This window comes from Amphiura filiformis, chromosome 18, assembly GCF_039555335.1.
Source record: "Amphiura filiformis chromosome 18, Afil_fr2py, whole genome shotgun sequence".
NCBI lineage: Eukaryota > Metazoa > Echinodermata > Ophiuroidea > Amphilepidida > Amphiuridae > Amphiura > Amphiura filiformis.
Window position 1 is genome coordinate 40,595,686 of NC_092645.1, and position 27,458 is coordinate 40,623,143.

Here is a 27,458-nt window from a genome sequence, read left to right on the forward strand (position 1 = left end):
CTGATCATAAAAGATAACTTGATCTTTGTCATTATTAGGAGCGTACACATTTAAAAGGTAAAAGGTTTTTTTTCGATACTAACTTTTGCTAAAATGAATCTTCCTTCCGAGTCACTTATCACTTGGTCAAACGTACATGTAATTGTTGGATTTACTAAAATAGCTACACCTTTACTATCGTTTGTTCCATGACTAAAAACAATATTACTTGACCATTCTCGTTTCCACTGTTTTTCTAAATTTTTACAGCAATGTGTTTCCTGAAGGAATATAATGTCTATTTTTTTCTTCATCATATACATAAAGATTGCTTTACGTTTTTTTACATTTCTCAACCCACGGACATTCAGAGATGCAACATTTATACACGACATAAATAAGAAGAACAAATAATAAAAATAATAATATTAAATAATAACGATTACAAAATGTAATCAAAAGATAAATCCTGATCTACTTGATCAGTTTTGCGGGTGTCTACCCATCCGAAAATATTACAAAATGTTCACCAATCAGTTCAAGAGTTCACCTGGCTTTTATAGCCAAGTTCTTTAAATAGTTCTTAATATTTAATGTTCGTTTATTTTCATTGTTTGCGCTTTAAACTTTCAGTTATGGTGTTGAGATTCACTTATTGATGCGGAACTCCGCTATCATACTGTCTTTCATTATACTTGTAAACAGTATTGTGTCCATATTAATGTGTTAAGATTAGTCTATCATGGGGTGCAGCTATCATTCTAACTCGTTTCCAGTTGGTTGATCATCACCAAGGTCTCGCTGATCATCCCTATGGTCTCGTTGTTCAGTGTGCCGGCAATTCCTGTGTATTGGGCCTGTATATTCTCCATAATCTCGACCGTATGTATCATCTGCATAAAAGGCGCCTTGTTTCCTTTTTGTCCCTCCAGTAACCAGCGACAAACCGGAAATAAATTTTCTTCTTATACAGTAATTTTACTCGTTCAGAGAACGCCATTTTCTCCTTTAAATCCTTGACCGTTAGGTCCTCTACTATGTGATAATTTTCATACTTAAGTTTCTCCTTCTTTTCGGTCATAATGTCCATTTTATCTTGATACCGGAGAAATTTGACCAAGATGTGTCGATTTACACCGTGACGAAACTTTCCATCTCTATGAGCACGTTCTATTTCGATGTCTCCTCTGTCAAAATGCTCCTTCAAAATGGTCTCCACTATCTCAAAGACATTTTCCCCCTTTTTTTCGGGGTACCCTATTATCCGTATGTTACTTCTTCGTGAATGTCTTTCAAGCTTATTAATGTGATCATGCAGCTCGGCGATTTGGCTTGTATTTGATCCGATCTTTTCTTTCTGATTTTTTGCTATTATGTCCAGGCGTTTTGTGTCCTTTTTTATGTCTTTAATTTCCTCACCTTGAAAATTCACGGCAGCTTTAATATCATTCAGTTCCTTCTTCAGTTCATTCTGTCCAGTAATAAGGGTTTCTAGCGACCGTTTAATGTATGCGTTTACGTCCTGATCCTTTGCACTATCGTTGCCAGTAGGCTGGGCATTAGCACTACGGGAATCATCGGCGAAATATTTACTTGTAGTCGGCCTTGGATCAGCTGCGTTTTGTTTAGCGCTAGTGTTACGTGCAGTACTCACATTGCTACCGCCGCTGTTTGAATCACCCGCCGTATCATTTCCACCTTGATTTTTTCTTCTTCTGGTATCCATTTTCATTCGAAATTTTGATCAGTGTGTTCCGAAACTGCTAAATACGTCGACAGTATCAATATTTCTGATTCTGGTGATTATTTAGACATTCAACTTAACGTTTATTCCGGACGGTGACACCCTCGCGTGCTTCATACCGCCGCCATGTTGTTATGCTTCGCTAAAAATTAGTTACAAAACTATATTTTCTAGAATTTCAGAGAGTACTTTAAATATTGGCCGGTTATTTTTCACACAGTGACGTTAACTAGGCAATGCCCTATACCTATAACATGCACTGTTTGTAGAGGTCACGGTGAGAGTACTGTGTATTGTGTATAGGAAAATGAACAGTAACTGCAGTATGCAACCATCTTTTTATATTTACAAGCTCTTTGTTGAAACCTCGATTACAAACAGTAGGGCTATAATATTACACCGATTCGCCTTCATGTTCGTGGAGCGCATCACCCCGGAACATCACTGCTATAACTCATAGGTCTCTATATGTGAGCGTTCACGGCGAATGAGCCGTAAATTTCGTGTTTAAAAAATAAACATCATAAACTTAAAAATGGTATATCATTTGACTTCAAACGATATCCAGAAGCGGGGTTATGGTTTGTTAAACTTTGCTCCTTCAACAAAATTATAGTCATAGTTGGCGGTCATTTCAAATCATCCTCAAGTCAACGAGGTTTAAGAAAGTTCTCTCATTGTTAATTGTTGGTTATGCATACCTGTACAAATACAATGCCTGGTAACCCACCACTTGAACAGGATTTAGCAAAAGCAAACAAAGACCAGAGCTTTTAAAAGCGCCTTGGAAGAGCGCTTGCTCTTATTATCCACTTCAACAATATGATTATTGATTAATTTTTGACTATCAAAATGAGACAGATGTCGGGCCAGCTTAAGTTACCGATGAATACGACCTTCGTACACATTTTACACCGTAACTCAGAATACAATTTAGGGAATTTACGGCTCATTTGTGCTGCCGGGTCACATATGTTTATTTTCTACAGCAAATCTACAGCATATCCGGATTTTCATATACATTGCTTAGCGCTGATCCTCGATTCAATTCAGGCATCATCAAATTATCGTAAGAGGGTGCACTTTGGTTTTCGTAAACGACATCGCTGCCATCTGTAAGTTTGGGGATTTGGTACCCAGATGAATCGGTATTTGTACGAGTTGATTGGTTGCCAGCTGTTTGACGACTATTGGTGTTTGACAATTGTAATGTTGATCCTGTGTAAGTTGCTTGTGGATTGTGTCCAGCTGTTGATGCTGTAGAAGACCTTTTTCTGTAATTAGAGAATAAAGGTATTGTTTTTAGCCGCTGTCGTGCTTCTATCGTCTCATATAACACGGGCGACATCATTATTTTAAGTAAAACAGCGAGGTGAAGGCGAGTAGTTTTAGGGGAAAATTTGGTGAAGAGTTGGAGAATAAAGGTATTGGTTTTAGTCACTGGAGTACATCTATCGTCTCATATAACACGGGCGACATCATTGTTTTAAGTAAAATAACGAGGCGAAGCCAAAGATAATGATGTCGCCCGTGTTATATGAGACGATAGATGCACGACAACAGCTAAAACAATACTTTTATTAAACACTTCAATCAAAGTAAATCTACATTTTGCAAGGAATTACCTAGGGCTTAAAATCGATCAGTCCCGATCAGCGCCTCCGATTGGTCTAAATAGCGAGTACGCGTAGCACGTTGACGCACACGCGCTGACCCGTGTGATATCGTGTCATATCACACGGGTAAAGCTGGGTAAGAACCAATAAGATTGCAAGAACGTCCTCAAGTGTTTAAGAATGTTAATTAAAACAAACTTCAGTGAATTGAACTTGATTTTCACCGATTTTTAAATAACGGTGGTGATAGATGATCAACATTTGACCTGATTATCAGTCCGGCCAAATTGCCAGATTAGGGAACGTGACAAATCTGGAAATATATATATTTCCTGATCTGGAAATAGATCCTTTTGCATGTCTGTTGAATTCGGCAGGTAATTTCAGGTAATTTTCTTTGATGGACACTTTATTTTATTTTTGATATTTGTAAAACATATAATATCATAAATCTGTAAATCTGCTGTCAGTTTTTAAGTATTTGCTGTGAGGTTTGAATATTAATTATATTAACAATTAATTAATAAAGTGTCTCAAAATTGCGTTAATAAAGGTCAACATGCATTATATTCAGTACACCAGCATTCCTTATTTTCTGTAAAAAATAATTAAACACCATACATAAACGGTCGATTTTAAGCTAGAATTTGAATTGAGTAACCATATATGCGCAATGCATTGTGGGAACGATATTTCATGACCAGGCAATGTGTAGCCAAAATCGTCACTTGGAGCTTGGCATCTGTAGAAAAGGAGTGGCGATCATGCAATCTCAAAGACTCCTCAATTGTCTCGTAAGCTTGGAAGCAGTATCACCCAGAATAACCAAGGCCGAATTCAAAATGATGAAAGGCATAGTTCTCCATTTAGTTTATAGGTTAAATACCACTTATTATGTAGTACACGGGTTTCAATGGGATAGTGGCTAATTTCTGGTGGAATTTTCTCATATTCAGAATAAATATATCAATATCAGGTAAAATTATATGATTTAGATGCAAAGGATCAAAAACTCAACATAGGTTGACCTGCGACTTTTCTTGTTTTAACGCACTGAACCATAAACACCTTAAAATGGCAGTGCGCCCTCGAAAGTTACAATATGGTAGGGCGAATATTTACCAAAAACCGAAACCGTGCGTATGAATTTTGGTACTATTACAACAAAAATGTCATATAATGAGAGAAAATATACCATTTTGAAGCATCAAACCCTAAAAAGTACTATAGATTGACCGGACTACATTACCAGCAGAAGCAAAACTAAACTAAAATAAAAATAAGTAAACTAAATTAGAAATTAATAAATAATCAATAAGGAACCTTTCTTACCTGATGTAATAACAGAGCATTGTTATCCCAATCAGGAGAGCGCCTCCAACTACACATACTGGAATTATAATCTGTAGATTACCTGGAATTTATCAAATATATGGTTAAAAACCTCTTTTAATATCATTTTAAAATATTCTTATGATATTATTGTTTGAATTTGAATTTAGTTAGTAACGGTATCAACTAACTGTTTGGAATTAGTTGTATTTTCCTTTTAGGCTGTGTATTATCAACAGGTCGTCGTGTGTAATTTGACCGAATTATTCATTAGACGGAGGCGCCCGATTTAACGTTAGCTTTGGATATTTAATTATTTTATTGATTTTTCACCTGGGTAAGTAGGATGGGGAATAAAGAAAATAATTAAATATCCAAACTAACGCTAAATAAACGCCTCCGCCTAATGTTTTAATACCAATGTCAAATAAAAGTTTCTTTTTAAAGATGCGTTATCGTCGCTAGACATGAAAAACTTGAATATGCATTTGACCTTTAAAGTCAGAGTGATCAAAGTGAAACTTACAGCCCACAACCCTCTCTCAAGTCATATGGTGCGTCTATTATGCTTACCTGATGTCTGACCTGATCTTATTATCGTTGTACGACTTTCCGTAGAGAAATCATCAGTTGACCATGTAATTGTATCATGAATTGCGTAATGGGTAGTGACATCATTTTGTAATGCTTGAAAAAAATACAAATTCGGGGTTTTAATTATCATTCAATCAACAATTACTTAAAGGCCCATTCAGTGATTTGTTCATTCAGACGATCGTAAAAATCATCAAAATTCAGATTTTAGTACCTTTGTCATTGTCATAGATGTGCTAACATAGCCTGCGAGTGGTTCAGCCAAAAGCTGTGTATTTAAGACAAAATAACCACATTTACACGAATCTGTAATTTAGATACTGGCAGTATCTAAATTAGCTACATGCATTTGAATGGGGCTTCAACTTTTTACGTTTTTTGCCAAATTTGTCATTTCAGAAATACCATAGGACAATTTGAATGACTTATCCTTCACTTTTAAGCAATTTATAAACAATTTTAATTTTAAATTTTACACTTGCGCTGAGATCACTGAATAGGTCTTTAAGAACAAAATTGCTTTTGGATGTAAGAAGCTAGTTCACCACGTAAACTTGTATGGCTCAAAATTCGGACCGCTCGCCATTAAGGGATGTGGCTATAGGAACAAAGACCAAACAAACATATTCTTGTTTACGCCGTAATATTGTAGTATTTCAACCATTTTACAACTTCAGCTGTGTAACTTGCAAAAATTCCCGCTAAAAAGTGGTTCTTTGAATTTTTTTAAAATACATTAAAAATCGCATTGGACTTTTCGTACTGATTATACTATAATGATTACCTGCCTATAATGTTCTGATCACACTATAGACTGGGATTATATGTGACCCCATTGCCAGGCAATTTGTTCCTATTGTTCCTTGTCTGGAAAAATTCAGGGACTGTGCTTTTAAATAACCCGCCAGAACACAATAAGGCCATTGACCTGTGTAGTGGTCATACGTTGTTCATTCGACCATAAAAGATTTCTAGTCCCTCAGCAACTCATTAAAAATGCGTTGCATCAGGTCAGGGATTCTATTATAATAATTCTAATCCTTTCTTTGAGGTGAATAGATAAAGAGTTCTTGAAAAACAGGTGTGATGTTGTAGATAATATATTATCATCAAAGTTGCTGGCATATAGGACATTTCGTGGAAGTGGCGCTTATTATATATTTCTTGTAAACACAATCTAATCTGGTACTCGCTACATGGAGAAGGTCGGTCTGCAAATGTCCAGTGCATGAAGCTATATAGTAGAGATATTATAGCTTCATGTTCAGTGTAGATCAATTAAAATACTATAGCTGGATATCAAAAATCGTGATGCATTCCTTCTTGTTATGGACGATATTAATTTTGATATTATTGTGACAAAATCCATTCCCTTCTCAATTGATTAGGCTCCAGTCTTAGGCTTTCTTTTCTAAAAATAAATCCTAGGGCCTAAAGGCAATTAAATATGGGCTAAACCCATATTCGGTATGCGGAAAGTTTTCATAGTCATCTATTACCTATACCAGGGGTCCGCAAATAGCGTGGCTTCCCGAGTGGCGCGAGGCGCCGTTTAGATTTAAAATAAATAAATAAATAAATAAATAAATAAATAAATAAATTCCCATGTTCTCCGTGTAAAGACAGGCTAAAATAGTGCAAAATATTGCACCAAATGGCGTCATTGCACCTCAACTTAAAAAACAAAACGATAACTTCATAGGGGGCACCCTCTGACTCCCCAGCCGTGCTAAAGCACCGCGAAAGCTGCTTCGCAGCCATTGAGTGGCGCTTTTCAGTCTTTATTTCATGTGGCGCTTCAACAAACCTATTTGAGGAAGCCTGACCTATACCAGTTTTCACCCCGATGTGGCAGTGACGTCAACACGTTGAAGCAGCTGTTTCGCTCGCGCATCTATGCGGCGTCTTTAAGCGTGTGCGAGTGTACATCAGCGCTTTGATCGAACGCTAGGGAGTGTAATGAAATTCATACAGTGCTGATGTCACTGCTGCCATATCAGTAGCCTGAATCCTTCTGGCCTCTAATGACGGCGTCTTTTATTTACCCACAATCCGTCACGTTGCCTTATTCACCAACAGCACAACCCGATGACCGTGCGTAGTTGTTGAAAAACTGAAGGATCCAGTCTACCACATCAGGGTGAAAATGGTATAGCTTATCGCAAACCAGCCAAATTTGTATATGTTTGAATAGCTATAGAATACCCGTGAATATAGTGTCAGAAACTCTCACACATCTTGGGATAACCTTGTCATTAATGTGAGACTGAAAGCAACGCCATTTTGGGGATATATTTGAACATTGCGAGGGAAAACATTGCGGTAAAAGTAAGTTAATCATGAAAATCGTTTAATTCTAATAATATCAACCAGTAACGGACACTTAGCCAAGACTATGTGAGAAGTTTGGGGTATGTAAAGCATTTTCTTGTTATAAAAACAAGGAAAAAAGCAGTCCAAAATTAAACAACTCGATATTTAAAGAAAGTACATTTTGAGAAGGCCTACGCTGGTTCTTTTAATTCTAGTTCAAAATCTGTTCATCACCTGCAGTCCGATTTGGTATCTATGGTTTCATAAAAGTATTGGGAACTCTTTTATGATATTTTGGTTTAAAAAAACGATACTGTTAAAAATATCGGTATTTATGCCAAGCGACATTTCTATTATGTAAAATGCATTGAAAATTGTCGTCTAAAAAGTGCATAAATTAAAATCGCGAACAGTAATAGAAACAACAACTATCTACATTCCAAGCGGAAACGCTTTTCAAAACATACCACCTTTTTTCGGGCAATCGCTTTGAAACCGAAATATGAAATTCTAGGCCATCTGTAAAAAGTGCGTGAGCAGAAATGACCATGAACTTGGGTCACCGAAATAAGTGTTTATATTGGTGTCAGGCCTTTCATAGTGATACAACAATTAGCCCCCAATAATGGCTTTCATTTGAACCGTTATTTGTTAAACTGCGATTTTTACTTTTTGAGAAATCAATGAATGTATCAAAAAACTTTTCGAAAGTCGATTAAAAATGGCCTAACCCGTTAAGTTTACTGATTTCTATGTTTTGAAATTTGTTGACGTTTTAATGATCCCTGATTCCCGGTCGATTTTTTTAGCTGTGTCACGTCATGTGCATGACGCCGCGCTGGTAGGTACCAGCCAAACTTCAGAAAAAAACATGATCGCCGATAACGATGTGATATGGGACTTACATGGGATTACACAGAGATATTTCTTGCCAAATTTGACAATTTCTAGCAAGTTGGCCCTACTTTGTCTGCGTTATATGAAAAGGACAGTCTTAAGTAAGTAAATGTACAACGCTTTTGATGTTTTGATGTTTTGGGAGACTGGGAAGGATCAGAACAAAAAAAATGATGGAGCCTATTCTTGACTGTGTAATATTCCTTCAACCAGTTGCCGTGCGGTAACAGTCTTATACGATGGACAGATAGTATCAGTTTGTGAATGAGGACATCGTATAAGTTCCTTGTACTAGTAAGAAGCAATAAATCAGTGGCGTACCGATGGTTGTGTACTAGACTTAATATGCTTTACTCAAAATACAGACTGTAACAATAAAAATTATATATATTGCAATTTCGCTTTTAAAAAAAATAAAAGAGATCATGGCGACAATGTTGTGCAGGGCAAGTAGTAAAAACAGAAAAAAACTTTACTTGGTTTCTTTATTTGTTCGGGCTCAAACGCTTTGCTCAATCAACTAAATCGTCCAGAAACCGAGTTGGGCCATTTTTGACATTTCCGCGTAAAATCAACGTTCATGATTAGCAATATTTTTGCTTTCAGAAAAAATAGGGGCATGGCGTAAATATTGGCTAGCAAGAAAAACTTTACTTGGTGTCTTTCCTAGTTCAGGTTCAAACCCTATGCCCGATTTACGTATTCGCCGTGGGCCACTTATTGCAAGTAAATTTATTTGGGCTACATGTACTCATTATTTCTTTACTCTACATTAGAAGTGCGCACACAATTTTTTACCGTTGACCCACGGGATTAGATGAACCGACGCGTCGCGACAGCCATTCTGGGGGGCATCGGCCGGTCGCCACCTCCACCACCATTGGCCCACCATTGCCCACCAGTTGCACGCACATCAACAAACCTACATGTACACCGCAAACAACATAATATGTTCATGATATAATTTCCTTACTCATTCTTTCACAGATATAGCCAAAACCCATTTCACAATCTTCGTCGTTCCATCCACCTCGTGAGTATTGCACCCAGTAACCCTCGGTTGTTATTAATACACAGTTTTCGTTTGAAGAACTCGGTTCCCTTGGCTGCCAGTTGCTGTTAGAGAACAACAAGAACATTTTTATATTTACAAAGGACCATTTGGTTATTAAAAAGATGGAAATGTGATACCAATGGGATGGCACTATGTTCATGGTTTTTCTACTAGCAAACCTACGAAATCACTTGGACAGGTTATCCCATTAGGCAATACCTGAAACATCTCAATATTAGGGCAATTGATTTCCCATCGAACATACAATCGCGCGCAGGGACTTCTTATTCTTTAACATCACCATGTGTTAGCTTACGTAAATGCTATGCGTTGTTCTCATCAGCGTTCCTGGCAACCGTTCCGTCGACCCAAATATATTCATCTGGCATGTTGGTACTTGACCCCAAACCTATCAGTATGCTGTTCGTGCAAATCTTGGCAACAAAGTGGTTACGAATTCCTACAAAACGTAGAAAAAGTAAGAACTGATTTAATGCAATACATTTATTAATTCACGTGTTTGACTTGGTTTTCGTTTGGTTTTTGTAATTTTTTGATTTCTTTGAATCAAAGGAAATGATATGGCTCATGTACTGGAGACATGCGCATGAGGGGGGGGGGGGCAACCGTCACTCAGAAGACCCGTTACTCAGAAGGCCCACTATTCAGAAAACCCGTCAAATTATAAATAGCGGGCTTGTGGGCTTGTTGTCAATTAAAATGACCCTCTAACCAGAAGACCCGCTAATCAGAAAACCTGTTAATCAGAAGGGCAGCTAAAAATATTTTCTGAGTAGCGGGTATATTCTGAGTATCGGGCCTTCTGATTAACGGGCCATTTGCAAGTTATGGTTAGGGGTTAGGGTTAGGGGCTAGGGTTAGGGTTAGGGTTGGGGTGAGTGTTGGGGGGTTAGGGTTGGATACAGCCTACTAGTGCTAGTCAGAAAAAATCTGATTAGCAGGACTTTTACATAAAATTCAACAAAAAGCCCACTATTCAGAAAGTCCGTTGTTCAGAAGGCCCGCTACTCAGAATTACTAAAACGTTTAAATGTCGAGTTATATAAAGGGTATAAAAACGATTTAATAACATTCAAAAACATTTTTGAAAACTTGATGCAAAATATTCTAAACAGAATGATATTTAAGTGCTGACAAAATATTTAGTAAAATGTTTGCCAAAAATATTTAACAATCACGTTTTTAAAAAAACGTTTTCATGACCTATATATAACCTGACATTTAAATATTATTAAAACGTTTTGAACCAATGTTTTATGAACATTTTCCTGTTTGCTGGGAACTCAGTACTGCCAATTTACCTTGCATTATTCTAGACTTAGACTATGCCATAGTCGATTTTGATAAATAAAAATATGTCAAAAATTATATAAAAAGTTTATATAATTAGTGACAGTAAAAGTCAAAGAATACAGAGGTTTACATTATTGCCAGATGCAACATATCTTAATTATAATGACTCACTTCATTACTAAACAATTCTGATTTAGAATCTACCAGTTTATTGATCGCGAAAGCCCGAGTAAAAAAAAGAGTCGACTATGTCCTTTGGATTTTAAAACGGACTTTGATCGAGGACTTTGTCCCTAACACACACTGTCAATCATACTTGTTTATCAATCCAATTTGACCGCAAACACAAAAGCATGGAAGTACAAGACGCGCTAGAAAGTACGTCGTAGCCCTAGTGAGGAGTTTAACTTTCCGCCAACACAAAGCGCCGCAAATTACACGAATGGTTGTGCATTGATGCTGCTTAATGACAATGGCACGTGCCCGGAGGATTTAAACCATAACGAGATCTGGGCTACCAATCACAAGCCAGATCCATTTAATGATGCATTACATCATGGCCAATTTTAGTAAGGCCAGAAATCCATTGGAGCCGACGTGCGTTTTACGGTACCTACATTTTCCTCCCCATCGTCGATAACAACAAGATCTGCATCCATTTGTAAACACGCTTCTCTCGCCTCTTGTCTCACCATTGTGTCATCGCAGTATATAACAATGTTGGTTGTAATAACTCCAGTTTGTTGGGCATTCTGTGGTATTATCCCATGAATGAAAAGATAGCAACAATATAATTAGTAATAATAATAATAACAACAATAACAATAACAATAACAATAACAATAACAATAATAATAATAATAATAATAAAAATAATAATAATAACATTTCATACACAGATTTTTAATTTTTGAAAATGGTCAAAAATCTTCGGCGTCCGTTTTGTTGCTAGGACGCATTCTATGTTAGTTGATCATTGGGAACGGACGCAGAATTTTTTTATCCCATCCACCACTCCTTTTGTGTCATGTTTGATCTGATTAAAATTGATTAGAATAGTTTGAGATGGCTTCATAAAAAATGAGTCGCGCAGGAGTGAGATAATCACTGAAACAGGTTTGGACTTTAAGTTAAAAATAGGAAAAGATATTTGGTTAAGAGCCCCGGATATAATATATTGATGTTCTTTTTTGCGTTACGTAATAGTATGATTATACAGGTGTCACGGGACTTCAGGTTCAGTTTCTATCTCCATAACATGTTCTATTTTGTTGCTGTAATTTTTATATTCTCGTTTGAAAAAAAGTGTGATTAAGTGTAGTTTTGTGTGGTATGCTTCTTCTTCAGAAGCATTAGTAGAATCGATTTCAATCTGGCCCATTTTCAGTCTTAAAGGAACACTTAATCAGTTGAGAGCCCACTTGAGTTGGAATTTATTGATTTTTCTTTCCGTTGCGTTTTGGCACGACATGAGGTGTGCGAATGCGTGAGTAGATCCAATATTCAGGTTTACTTCTATTTTTCAGTAATACGTTCCCCATTCCTGTGGCGCAGTTGGCATATTTTCATTATCGTTGTAAATAATGTGGTTAAGTTTCCTCTCTTCTTCAGAAGCATCAGTAAAATTGTTTCAATTTATGCCATTTTCAGTTTTGAATTGGTATTTTGGTCGATTCATTTTGTATATGGCAAGGAAGGATAGAAATCAGCACCATTGTTGACATAGGTTAAATAGAGAGAGTGCCAAGCTACTATGCCCTCAGATTTTTTTCGTGCTTCAACAAAAAGATAAATAAAAAAGGAAAATATTGTGATATTTGTTTTAGGTTGTTCAGCCGCCTATAGTTATCACGTTGATTTCTAGGGTGTAGATTGTCCTATTTTTTATGCTTAAGAGTAGGCATAGTATCCCTGCACGATGCGTATTTGAAATCATAAGCTTTCCATAGCATGTGGGCACAAAATCACGAACGAATATGGCAGTTTTTTTGTTTCATTTTTCTAAATATGATCGATCTTATGTACAGATTAACACATTACATTAGTCAAATTCTATTTAGGTGAATTGGTTTCTGAGTCAGTTTCTGCTTGATGCATTGCCCACTATGTAATCTAAATATGAATATAATATGAAAATAAGCATAAAGAGCTATTTAATTTTGATTATTATGTAAGCCCTAGGTTTTTATATTTTCATCGTTAGATGCAGTCTTTATATTTTCTCTCCATCGTTAAATGGTGCATTGCTAGACGCAGTCTTCAAAAGCTTTCCATCATTAGATGATGACGCTACACAGTGTCATTGCCCTGATATCTTCATGGTAGGTTGAATCCACAGCCAATGCAGCTACTTGAAACCAACCTGGAGACGCACATAATGAGCCGAGGGACATCCCGACTAAAGCTAATGACAATAGCTCGGTAATTAACTTCTGTGTGGGGGTGAGCTTGTATACGCTATGTGTGGGGGGCGTGCTCACACTACGCTGTGTGTGACCTCTGTGTGTATACGCCATGTGAGTGAGCGTCACATCAGAAAATCAGAATATTTCTGTCAGTTTTTTAGTTAAGACGCTCGCTTCTTTCTCAAGACGCTAGCTAACGACGATAATATCCGTTGAACATATATGTTCAAGTGCAAGGAACCAGATCTGGTTTCTTTATACGAAATTATTTACGGGAGATATTCATCTTTTTCTATCCCGGTATCCAAATATTTATCGTCTGAATATCAATCGTGCATAGCACATTCACGTGTATCGATCCCGGGTATTCATTTCAGTGTCTCTGGCTGTATAATGTAATGTGATGTCGGTGTGCGCTAGATACAATCATGGCGAAATAGTTCCCGGTGTTTGAATGGATCTCTTGGTTTAGTACAGCTGGCGTTCGAAGTTGTTGTTTGGGAGGCTCGGTCGGGTAATAACTGAGTGTGAAAAGGTTGGCCATAAATCGTTATTATATGCCGATTCCAATACATTTTCTCAAAGCATTACTTGAATAAATTGTGCGATCTTTCTGAATGACTGACAAGAGGTCCCAGGAGGTTGGTGTGAGCCGTTTCGTTAATACAGTATCTGGGCATAGTGCAGTGCCGTCCACGGCATATTCACCGTGACCTTTCCAGCCATAAACCCGCTTATTGAAGATTAAACCGATATGCAGTACTAAACCATTATATAGTAATCTATTGTCCAATGCAAATTTATTACCACCTGATAATATTGATCCAATGAGCGACCGAATTGTCCGCTACGGACGACTAATCCAATCGATAATGACGGAGCTCCACTGACCGAGTTTTGGGGTATTTTTCACTGGTTTGCAGCTGTTTGCTGTCATTTACTCATCAAGGCGGACCACCGTTATTATAAGGACTATGCCAATTATTTAAAGATTGACATGTAGAGAATAAGCCATAATTGATTGACAGAAAGTACTAAATTTGTACCTATGACGGTTTTATGACACCTACCTTCCAAATACGACAAAAAAATGGCTCCCCGGTGAAGCAAAATGTGCATTGGAATAACACGGCGAGTTTGGATAGATGGTAGGATTTTTTTTAAATAAAATGTATGTTCCCCCGTTATTAAAGCTTGTACCGGGTTATAGATTCAGATATTTGGAAAAGAATAAGTAATTGAAACATAGAGCAAGTACTAAATTGACATAGCTTTTATACTTTTTTTGATATATGATGCTAACTAGTTCATCCCATATAGCTACAACACAGCGCTACCAGTAGGGTTCAATTGCCTATTGTGAGTGCCCCTGTGTTGTGTGCATACATGTAGTTAACAATAACTGCATGATGGGAGGTCAAAATTTGAATTTAATTAAGAAATTAATCATACCGACCCAAAGAATCTACACGCTCAGTCTTGTGGTTTCGTCAACTCTGTCCCCTTAATAATATTACTCTGGCTCAACACTACGTACCGGTTGATGTCAAACCAAAAACACTCCTTGTCGACATGGTCAAACCAAATATCAACACAAGAACAAAGTAAACGGTATAGCGCCAAGATCTTGTATTTCCAGACATAGCTATTTTGCTCTCTTAGTCCAAAATGAATTGCAAAACCCACTATACAGAAACTATTTCAAAGAAATTTCCCTGATCATGAAATTGCAAAATGTTAAGTGATGAAACTTTCATTCTCGTTTGCTGCATCATACCTTTTTGTTACACTGTTAAATATTGCTGTTTTGTTTATACGGGTCAATTTTTTTTTTCATTTTAGAGCCAACTTCCCTGTAAACACAAAAATGTTTTTAAAACACGTTAAAATTTATAAACGCGTTTTTGTTTTGGTCAAAAAGTTTTACTAACATTTAAATGTCCTGTTATATAAATATCATGAACATTTTTATATAGAAAAAACCAAACAAACAAACAAACACTACAATAACATTTAAAAAATTGTTGTAAACATGCTATTGTAAAATATTTGTTGTAAACATTTTTACAAAAATAGTTTGTCAACACTTAATACACGTTATGTAAGACTGTTTTACATCAATTTTTAAACGTTTTCAGTAAAACGTTTTGTGTTTGCTGGGTTGCAATTTTTGTTATTACTTGTATTTTGTACATTAGGGAAGGATATCCTTTTATTATCCCCTTCGGACACGAAGGAAGATGGCTCGATCAAAAAAATATTTTTTATGCTTATTATAACTATCTTTTGGATAGTAATATGTGAAAAACTAAAAAAAAAATTACCTCATCAATTATGCAAATTAGGCATGTGTACAATTGTACACACATTGTGACTAAAGTGACGACGTTTACAATGATTTTTGGATACAAATGTACACATTATGACTAAGTAATGGCAGTAAAACTTGGTAACATATGTGAAGCCCAAACAAACTTGAACCCTTTGTTTCTTTTTTCTGTTGCCTTCATACGTCCGTATCTGTAGGCTCTTAACTCTCATTAATTTGGTATAAAATGCTAATAAACAGTTCTTGTCTTTGGAGAGACCGAAAAAGACATCAAACTTAATAAACTTGATTTCTGAGACTAATTTTGTTACTCCACTCTACACGATCCTTTTTCGGGCCCTTAACGACCAGTTACTCCTAACTATCTCTGTAATAATAGGCCTACATAGTATTGACAAAAGAATAACTTATAATGATGTACAAAGTATACTAAATAACTCCTATATATTGATAAGATTAGTCACACTGTGTACAACTGAACACAATATATTAGTCTTATATTTACAAAAGGTGAGACACACTGTGTACAATTGAATACCTGAGTGGAAGAAGGGCCCAACTCCATCAAAACTGTTTTTGAGATATTAAGAAAAAACTTAACATTTGGAAAAGTTTTCTAGACAGAATGTTTTCATCTTCAGGGGACTTTTAATACATGAACATACAATATTACATACATTCGAAATTATATATGATGTGTCCAAGGCAACGGTACAGGTCTTAATGCGAAGGCTGAGTTGGGCCCTTCTTATATACTTGCAAGTACCTGTTAGTTCCGTAAGCAGATGTGCTATAAATAGGCTACAGAAATTAGGTAAATATCCATTAATTGCACAAGTAGAAGCATGTAATATGTTAACAAGAAACTTTATTGTAGTGAAAAGCAGATTTCATGGATGAACAAAATTCCTCTTTTAATCAATATTTGTGGAAGAAGGGCCCAACTCCATGGAGTTGGACCTTTCTTCCATGAAGCTCTCATGATTGAAGACTATTTAGAGAGTGAATTTGGCCTCATCTTTCACACACAAGGAAGAACAGTCTGCTGGCAATAAAATGCTGGGTCTAACTCTTACTTTTGTAAAAAATTGAGTTGGGCCTTCTTCCTCAGGTATTCAATTGTACACACCATTTAAAAAAAATTCTACACCACATGTTTGAAACATTTGATCAAAAATAGTGTTCCATGTTTCTACAGGTCTTACACTAACCCCTGACTAGAATTTAGCTTGTCACAATGCTATTTCATATATGAAATTAAAAAAGGAAAAAGTACATGTCTTCTGGCAACGTGCTGTAGTGTGGGTGATGCCTCTTAGATTATGAAAAGTGACATTCAGTTAGGCAAGGGCGCTCTGCACAATTGTGCAACCATGGTGTTTGTTTGCAGTAATAAGCTTCCCTGTTATACGGGGAGCAATAGAAGTCCATGTGTACAATTGTACACAATGCTGAATATGTACGAAGATCAAATACACACAAATAATCAATCTTAATCTTACAAAGGTTTAGGGAGCTATACGTTTTGAAATAGCCTTTCTTGAGCTTTATGTGAAGATAAATATCATCAAAAGAAAAGCTAATTCAGGCATGCCGTCCAAAAACGGCATAAAATGCTAAAATACTGCAAGCAGTTTTACGAGACAACCCGATATTTCTTCATTCTGTATTTGTCCAGTTTTATAACGAAAAAAAGAGATATGCTGTAAAAAAAACGAACAGTCTGTAAAAACAGGATAATTCTGTACTTAAACTCGGACAATTCTGCAAAAGAACAGGACAATATTATTATGTACAGAACCCCGGACAATTCTGTAAAAAACAGGAAGAAAATAAACCTGGAATTCTGTAAAAAAACAGGACAATTCTGTAAAAAAAAACCACGCCAATTATGTACAAAAACCCGGACAATTCATAAAAACAGGATAATTGTATTGAACCTTGTTGTACATAAATATTCTTTTAACAATGTAATGCCTTTTATTTATTCCACAACTTGTTTGTAATACAAATTGCCGAAAGAATCACTTCCTATTTACTTAAGTTAAACCAGAGACAGCTTGAATTACCGGTATGAGAATACCTTTTTTATATACCAAATACTAGCTTATTGTTTCCTGACAACTCTTGGCGATAAACATGAAGGAAGCAATGCGTCATCGAAAAGAACTAAATCCTGTTTGAAAATAAAAGTAGTATCTCGGCATTCCCAGTAACTAAAGTTCCTTGCATCTGATCCAATTATACACTTACTTGTGAACGTTGTAGCAACCACTGCTGCCTTTGTGGTCAACACTTCTGATGAGGAATGATCGCAAGTTCACGACAATAACCGACGCTGGAGGGATTTGAAGCCGTGGTGTCTCAGCATTATGTTAACTTATATCATACTAGGGTATATGAAGAGTTCGTTTCAAAAGGCATTGAGTCCAAAGGCTGCTTTTGTGGAATTTTTTATTTGAAGAATATTCCTAAAAGTAGCAATGTAACCTTGCCAATCTAATGACATTAGAGCAGTAGAATAGTAATAAAAAATTTTATCTTTTTTTTATTATCTTTAACAAAATAATTGCAAATCTTTTTAACCTCAAAGCACGTACACAGAAGAATAGAATAGAATAAGGAATAGAATAGAATAGAATAGAATAGAGAGATAGAATAGAAAAGAAAATTTATTATGTTTGGTCTCCGTAAGGCAGTAAGTCCAATGAAGTCCAATGGCAACCATTTTTAAACCTTGCATTGGAGGGAGTGTAGGGGACAAAAGGATATTGAAAAAGTAGATTAACAAGATCAAATTCGATTCTATGTTCCCAAATTGTGGCATATTTGTAATGTTCACACATATAGTGCATGTCCCAACTTGTACCTTAAAGGAATCAGTCAAATTTGTTGTTAACTTGTGCAGAGGAAAATTCGACATCAACCATGTCCTCCCTATAGAACTGCATATTATAATCAAAATAACCAGTAGGGTTTTTCACTGACCTTATTTTCATTTCAACCCAAAATAGACAGAAACCCTTCATGACAATTATTATTTAGTATTATTGCAGTATTTTTGAGTGTTGAATAACAAATCTAATACTTCGTATTAATCCGTACATTATTAGCTTTAAGATGGTATTTCATCTTTGACATTTCAAAAAACTTATCTTTCAAAAAATTGCTTCTGGTCTTACCAAAACACTCACCTGCAACTTTATATCCAGCTAATTAATGATTTCTGATCCAGTCATGGTACAGTTTAAAGTTAAACCTAGCACAGTTGCTGTCTTTGAAAACCTTGCCATTTGAAAAAAGTCTAAATCTGAATCAGTACAATGATATACACTAGTATGATGTAATTTATAATATCGATACCGTATCAAAAGTTGAACACTGGTGGCGCTATTTATCTCAAATCTTATTATTGCCTCTTTACAAGTTAAAAAATGCCTTCACAAAAACGTCCCGATTTAAAAAGTCTATTAAGTGCAATACATATGAAGAGCTTGTTTCAAAAGGCATTAAGAAGTCCAAAAAAGGCATTAAGTCCAATGCCTTGTAGTCACATTTTTCTGAGGTATATATTTTTACATTTTTAAAGTTTAGAAATGCCATTTAACGATTAGGAATAGACATAAGTTAGTAACTCTCCAGCATATTCTCTAACTATTTTTCAATATCCTTTTTGTCCCTAAAAATTCTCCAATGCAAGGTTCAAAAATGGTTACCATTGACTTCATTGGACTTAATACCTTTTGGAACCAAACACATGAGGTAAAGCGAAGAAAAGTGCAATTTCATTCCAGCGCCTACAATGCGTGTATTTGATCGCTTGATCTGTATTATTATCATCGCGGTGTTTGCGTAGTTTTACACGCAGCTGGGACTGTTCAAACAAGACATAAGACGTAACAGCGATATGCAAACAGTTTATACGTAAGACGTTGCATCAACTTCATCACTACCATTCCCCCTTCATAGGATGAGCGTTAAGCAATCACTTCGATGTAGCCACTCTGGTCGGCGGTTGTTGCCCAGAGATCATCACCCACATTCTCATTTCCTCTATATTTTCTAATGGAATTTCCTTAGTCTAATGGGTCAGACATGTTGATGGAGCTGTTGAGCTGTTCAGCGGAGGAATATATGTGGGAGTGTGATACAGGAAGATTTCCTGGAAGTTCTGGGGCCAAGTGTGCTGATGGGTGGACGCTGCGATGAGTTGTCCGGAGAAGCTTAACATATGTGGGAGTATGCTACAGGAAGATGTCCTGGAAGTTCTGGACCAGATAGGTTGATGGGTTGATGCTGCGATGAGTCGTCCGTTGGAGTATATATGTAGCGTATGGTTCGCGTATTCAGGTTCTGGGGTTCTTTAGCCTAAAAATAGAGATGATAATAAAAACAGAAAGTATTTATCGTTCGTAACGCGGTACACCTACCCTGGAAAGTGCGTGTAAGGAATGCTGACTTGGCCGATTCGGGGTGTGTGAGGGTGGAAATTGGATGCGAGATTAAAAAGAATATTGAGTGCCATTGTAATTCTTATTCACATGTCTTACACACCTATTCTGCCAAACGTGCGTGATTGACGCACGTTTAAGCTCTGCACGCGGTCCAATGTGCCGCATATAGAAAATTGCTAATCCTCTATTAACTTCAGATAACACGTCCGCGCTGCAGGAACCCACGACATCGAGCCGCGATTATATTTGAGCCGCTACCGCTGTACTGTGCGGTTCTCGAGGATAAATGACCAATTACAATATCCAGTGGCGTACCATTGGTTGCCTGGTGCCCTGGGGCTGAAGAAAATTCGAATTCTGCTGCCCTCCTCAACAGCCCACAAAGGTTGACCTAATTTTTTCTCGGTCGTTTGAAAAAGTGAAGAGCAAAAACCAAAACAAAAAAAAAAACAGGTTTGCAGGCGCAGAATTTCATTTTTTTCAAAAAATTTTTATGCTTTTATCAAATTTTTCCGCCCTTTTTATTTACTTAAATCTTTTTTTGCCGCCTTCTTCGTTTTTACGCCCTGTTTTTAAGGCTGCCCCTTCTTCTTCCGCCGCCCCTTCCATTTTCGCTGCCCCCTGTTTTACTCTCCTTCGAACTTTAAGCGCCCCCAAAGCCCTTCCCAAAATGTCGCGCATGATAATCTTACCTCTTGCAATATATCCACCAATAATGACTAATGCGATTACAAGTATCCCGACTCCTGCAGCAGTTACTCACGATAATTATTGTTGATGTTAGAGCGAGACCCATCTGGTAATATTGAGAGAATACAATGGAATAGAACATATCAATATATTCAATGTGCCGGGGAAAAAGAATACATTCCGGTGTAAATGATGATTTCATCCAAATGTCACCCATTCTTTGAATTGCAATTCCTAACCTTTGCTGAATATTTTATTTACAAATAGTGGTGAAGGATACTCTGTGGGGCCGCTACCAAGCAAAGGCAAGTTAAGCGAATCGGTGCCGTGTGTCATTGCTGCTCATGCGTAATTGCTCCACCACACGATCAGAAGATTCTGGAAGCACCGCAACAAAATCCTGGCAAGAAATTAATTGCAAGAAAGCTTGCACTTTCGTAAGTCGAAGTTCCACTTCTTTCAAAGGAGCGAACTGTTGTTACGAAAACAAAACGACTGGTAAATAAGTTCTATTTACTTGACCTCAAAAGAGTCAAGGCGTCTGTGAAAAATACAAAGGATGAAATTTGCAACAGTGACTTTGCTCACCCATACAGAGTGAAAAATACAGCTTATTTAGCCAGTGTCAACATGGTGTCATCAGAACATATTTTCTTAATATATTGGACTAACTCCACAGCTATATGTTTTTTACAATATAACAGTAATGGAAAAAAGAAAAACTATAGAATTGTTCGGGTCATTTTTTCAAGCACAAAAATTGGTGGCAAAAAATGACGTCACGGACATAAAACAACAATCTCCTAATTAGCATATGGTCGCCATTCCTCCAGCCAAGCTCGTCCTGTGATTGGTCCTTTAGTTATCTAGTTTTTATTCTCTATGTCGCTAATTTGTAAGTGACTACCCGTTTTTTCTTGTTGCTGGCCTAGGGAGGATCCTCTTGGTCATTGGCCGCTTTTTACCAAAGTAAGCTTTTTAAAATAAAGTATGTTCCACCGAAAATACGAAGTAATTTCCTTAACACCCCTGTACCTTTTTTTGGATATAATTCTTGCTTGGATGTTATAAAACACCACGCCGTCTTTTTATCGCTCATGTTTATTGGGGCCACCTAATTGCGTTATACGGAAATAAGTGTGTTTGGGCAAATTTCATTTTACACTTACTTATAAAATAAAGGAGTATTTCGTGATTCCTAGCATCCTCTTTTATGACATTTTTCAGTAGATATCCACGAAAAAAAGCTTATTTCCAAAATTTCCAGTTGGGGATTCCGATTTTGCGTTTGCGAGTTATGCATGATTATGTGTATTACACTGCTCCATAGACAACGTGTTAGGTAATTTCTGTTCTGGTGCACCAGAACGAAAATTCAAAGGTAATGATATTTTTTGCTAAACGAATTAATCTGGCAAAGAAATTTTTATCCAGTGGTGTAAAATTCTCAACTTTTTTTTGGGAGAAAAGTGGGGGATGAGGCTGTGGATCACGAAATGGCCCTTTAAATCAGGTAATACCTCGTGATTACAGTATTCGGAGTCAATTAAAAGCGATTTGCTCATTCGGAAAAATGGTAAAATATATCAAAATTCAGTTTTTAGCACCTTGTAATAGATATGCTAACCTAGGGGCCTGCTAGTGTGCTTTAGCCTAAAGCCACGAAAAAAATAAAATATGACTTTCTTACATCAAACTCTAATGAAATTAGCTACTTGTATTTGAATGAAAACTTCAAATTAGAAAGATTTAGACCTAATGACGTCACAGTTACTCTTTTGCCCATAACTTCACAATTGTAAGTCATAGATACATCAAAGTATAGTTTTTGGAACCTTATTGCAAAAGAATTACGATGGTTTGACTAATTTTGAACTTGACCCTCTGTGCAAAGTTCAGCGACCTTTTCCACTCAAATGGGGAAGCTGATAAAATGCCCATAGCCTAAAATGATCAGCTCTACATTTTCTGCCCAAATTGGCAAACATGATTTGCATGATTGTATTGCAAGTTTACGAGAATTTTTTTTATTGTTTATCTTTAAGATACAACAACAACTAGACTTAGCTGTGGTCTAAGACCACGAACACAGCCGTGTTTTGACCCCTTAACTACCTTTTGACCCAAAAATATATGAAAACCCCATAGACATTGGCTAATGTCAATGTAATGTGCACGTGGCATTACTTTGCCATGCTATTTGTGGCAGAAGGGCATTTTGAAGGATTTTTTCGTATCAGACCGGAAGTGACACCTTAATGACCTTTGACCCTAAATATGTGTACACCCCATAGACACTGGGTAATAACAATGCATGTGTGTAAGTGGCATCACTGCCCTACGTAATTTGTGGGAGAAGGTGCATTTTAAAAGTGTTTCGTTTTATACCGGAAATGATCCCTTAATGACCTTGGACCCCAAATAAAAAAATATCATATATACATTGGGTAAACACAATTCATGTGTGAACATACCATCACTACTCCTATGTTTTCTTAGCAAATAAAATTTTTTGAAGATATTTCGATTTAGACCGGAAGTGGCCCCTAAATGACCTTTGGCCCCAAATCTGTGTACACCACATTGACACTGGTTAACAACAATGCATGTGCAAGTGGTGTCAATGTCCTACGTAATTTGTGGGAGAAGATGCATTTTAAAAGGTATTTCTGTTTTATACCGAAGTGACCCCTCAATGACCTTTTGACCTCAAATAAAAAAAAATACCACATATACATTGGGTAACTGCAACTCATATGTGACCATACCGTTACTGTCCTATGTTTTCCTTAGCTAATTTGAAGGTATTCCGTTTTATGCCGGCAGTGACCCCTTAATGACCTTTGACCCCAAATCTGTGTACACCCATATAGACACTGGGTAATTATAATGCATGTGTGCAAGTGGCGTCACTGTCCTACGTAATTTGTAGGAGAAGATGCATTTGAGCTGAAATCACGTTTTGACCCCCAGATTCCCTGCGTGACCTTTTGACCCCACGAGTTTCATGCGACATGTAGGGGCACGGTCAATGATCATTGTGTTGCAAATCTGCTGGGTCAAAATCGATGTAAGCATGTGAGTGCTAGAGCAAATTTAATGGTCGACAGAAGAAAGAAGAAAGAAAAGAACTAACGTCACGGCTGTGTAAAAAGTTTGTTCTCATCATTTCTAATTAGGTCTACACATCTGATATAAGCTTTAATTATGTAAAATAACCAAAATGCATAAAATTGTATTTGGTAGCAAAGTATAATTCATAAATAGTTTGATCAGCTTGTAATTGGCGGAAATCGTTACAGTTTTTATCACTACGCTAAAAAGTAGACCCACGGAAAGAGTGCTATAGTTAACCTGCCTGGTCTATATTCACAAGATCAAATAAACACAATGGGGAAACGATTGCTCGCTACAAGAGGAAACTGAATATAATTAATAAGAAAGAAAGAACAGTATACCAACCCAAAGTGTTACAATTAAACAAGACAACAAATAAGCACAAACTCCCGACCGGCACACAACCCAACTTAAAAAAAAAAAAAAGGGAATGTGCCGGCATGGGAATCGAACCCACGACCTTCCGATCTCTAGACGGACGCCTTATCCATTAGGCTACCACTGATAAACGGTGGTTAAAGCTGGGTCTAATGTTATAGCAGTCATGGTATACAATACACACAAACAAATATTACGCAAGAACACAAGTGAAGGCGATCATTACTGATGCTTAATCGTTTCAGTATAGTTATAAAGTAAAGTAGGTAATGGGGATACGCATCCTGCACAAGAACAAATAAACATAATGGGAAACGATTGCTCGCTACAAGAGGAAACTGAATATTAGTATATTTAATAAGAAATAATTAACAGTTTATAAACCCAAAGTGTTTTTTGTGTGTTAAAGATAGTAGACATGGTATAGGACTTGAATTATTAATTTGTAATGCTTCTGGCGAGATGTCACAAGACAATTCTCAAAATAAAACATATTGATATTAATCCGCGATGTTATAAGGCCCGCCGATTACGAGCTGAAACTATATAAATCAAACAGTCCATGATCAAACAATCACAAGTGGAAAATTTAAAATGAGAATTCTTTCAAAGCGATGAGAATTGAACAAAACTATGAGAATTAAAACTTTTTTCATCCAAATGAATGAGAAATATTAATTAACTTGTCAACAACGTCTCAATAAGTGGTAAATTGTCTCATTTAAAACAATGTGACAGGTGGTTGACACGTTAATTGGTATTTCTCATTCAATTGAATGAGAAAGTTTTATATAAATGCAACAATTTTAAATTCTCATACTTTTGTCCAATTCTCATTGTAAATTTCTATAGTGAATTATACCTGCAGCATTTGTGTGTGCCGTGGTTTGCATATCATAGTCCTCGGTGGTCGTAGGACCAATTGTTGTTGCTTCATTTGCATGTTCATCTGTTGTAGACGAAGCACTCCCTGTTGAAATAATCATTGAATTTAAATATAAAGTGCATAACTATAGGATTATGAAGATTATCATTCATCCAGGTATAAATAACTTTGAAATTATTATAATCTGATCTACTGGACTTACGTTTTTGTGAGTGGTAATATTTCACATCATATCTCGGATGCATCATCAGGCCAACTGATGTTAAAGCGGCAAAAGTTCGTTGACCTGTGAAGAGGATGTTACGTCACAGGTCGAAGATGAGCCCAACCTCTGAGGGATCTTCTTTATCGCTGGACAATAGGCCCCTGCCAAGTTGTGTCGTAGCCCGCCTCCCTTATTAAGTGAAGGCTCCTCCCGTTTAACATAAATCGCTTCCTTGACTCTCTCAAACCATCTGCTTTCGCGATCTAATATATTGACGTCCTTGTTGTCAAATGAATGATTAGTGCTATCTAAGTGCGTGTAAACCGCAGAGTCTCCGCAACCAGTGCTAGCTCTCCTATGTTGGTACATGCGCTTCGCTAGAGTCTGTTTGGTCTCCCTATGTAAAGGTCATCGCATCCACTGTCCTTGCACTGAATTGCGTACACAATGTTGCTTTGTTTGTCCTTCGGTTGTTTGTCCTTGGGATGGACCAGCGCTTGCCGACACTGGAATTCCTTGTTGATCTTTGACAATTCTGCGAAGTTTCTCCGACAGTCCAGATACGTAAGGTATAGTCACGTCACGATCCTGCCGCGTTTAGATTCACCGTCACCTTGCGTAGCTTGTGCGGTGGACACTTTATCAGCTGATTTGGTTTGAGAGAGAGCCTTGTCCGCTCTATGAAATAGCGTCCGTATTACTCAGAGCTTATGAATCAGTGGATGGTGGAATCAAATAACAAGTACTGATCTGTGTGCGTGTCCTTTCTGTACACAGATTTTTATAAGCGACCATCACTTTCCACTGTAACTAAACAGTCCAAAAGGCAAGTTTGCCTTCCTTGAGTTCTTCCTGAGTGAACTTAATATGTTCGTTGACACTATTTATGTGATCAAAGAATGGGGTTAATTGATCCTTACGAATCTTCACACCCATGTGTCGTCGAGATATCGAAACCAGTGCGTAGGGGGGGGTGCCGGTATACGATGCAAGAGCCAACTGTTCAAACTGTTCCATAAACAGGTTTACAACAATCGGTGAAACCGGCGAACCCATTGCGCATCCATGGCGTTGTCTGTAAAATTTTCCATCATAGACGAAATAGGTGGTATTAAGACAAAGTTCCAGAAGTCCACAAACTTGGTCTGGACTAAGTTTCGCTCATTCAAGGTGTTATCCTTCCTTAGAAATTCCCTAACACAGTCCTTCGGTGGTACACAGGTGAACAACGCTGACACATCATTATCATCCAATCGAATATCGCGAACTTTGTTTACGAAGTCCTGGGAGTTAATAATATGGTGTTGTGATTTCCCAACCAGCGGTCCAATAATGTACGCGATGTGTTTAGCTACATTGTACGTGACCGAGTCCACACTGCTAACAATAGGTCTCAATGGAGCATGGGGTTTATGGATCTTAGGTAGACCATAAAATGTGGGTACCGATTCACCAGGGTACAGTTTGTGATACAAGATACGGTCGATAACGTCAGATTTCTCAAGTTGTTGGAGAGAGTCAATAACCTTCTTCCTATAACCACTAGCATGACTAGTTGGATCACGTTTCAGTGGTTCATATGTCTTGCTATCATTCAGAAGTTCACACACTTTGCTATGGCATTCAGTCTTGTCTAACACTACCGTGCACCTACTCTTATCCGCTGGTAAAATAGTGATGTCTTTGTCTTGTCCAAGCGTTTTAATAGCCTCACGTTGCTGTTTATTGAGGTTAGAGTTCGGTGTCTTCGCGTTAACCAGACATGCTGAAACCTTAGTGCGTAATTCTTCTGCGTCCGAAGTGCACAAGTTGTTGTGTTTGATGGCTGATTCAGTAGCTGTGATCAGTTCTACATGTGGTATACAATTCGGTGCCACAGAAAAGTTCAAACCTTAGCTAACACATCCCTTTCGGTCTCCGTTAGCGGGCGACTAGATTTTAACCCATATGTCTTTCAGTTCCTTATCCGGTTGTAATCCATCGCTTTTCCTCCAGTTAAGGTCCGAGTCCGCTCGAGAAGCTCGCGTCGAATTCTGCAACCTTGCAAACTTGCTTTGCTGCCTGGCTTTTGACTTCCGGTGCTGGGTTAACTGCGCGTGCGCGGTGAACTGTATCACTTCATCATATATATCAGCTGTTAATTTCACACGT

The 27,458-nt window shown here is 37.2% G+C and overlaps 1 protein-coding gene across 1 annotated transcript; it reads right to left on the minus strand.

Annotated features, from left to right (window-relative positions):
- Positions 1-1,881: 1,881 nt before the first annotated feature.
- LOC140139153 (uncharacterized) lies at positions 1,882-11,474 on the minus strand. The gene is made up of 6 exons (XM_072160934.1): positions 11,461-11,474; positions 9,449-9,591; positions 5,245-5,358; positions 4,672-4,753; positions 2,694-2,997; positions 1,882-2,189 (listed from the first exon to the last, which is right to left on the minus strand). Exons 1-5 carry the CDS (start codon positions 11,472-11,474, stop codon positions 2,718-2,720), a joined length of 633 nt encoding a protein of 210 aa, XP_072017035.1. The 3' UTR covers positions 1,882-2,189; positions 2,694-2,717.
- Positions 11,475-27,458: the final 15,984 nt, after the last annotated feature.

Coding starts and splice junctions, on each gene's coding strand:
- LOC140139153 (XM_072160934.1), bottom strand. Junction 5,359..9,448: donor CTATATCTGTGAAAGAATGA/GTAAGGAAATTA, acceptor ATTTTTTTCAAG/CATTACAAAATGATGTCACT. Junction 2,998..4,671: donor ATGCTCTGTTATTACATCAG/GTAAGAAAGGTT, acceptor CTCTAATTACAG/AAAAAGGTCTTCTACAGCAT.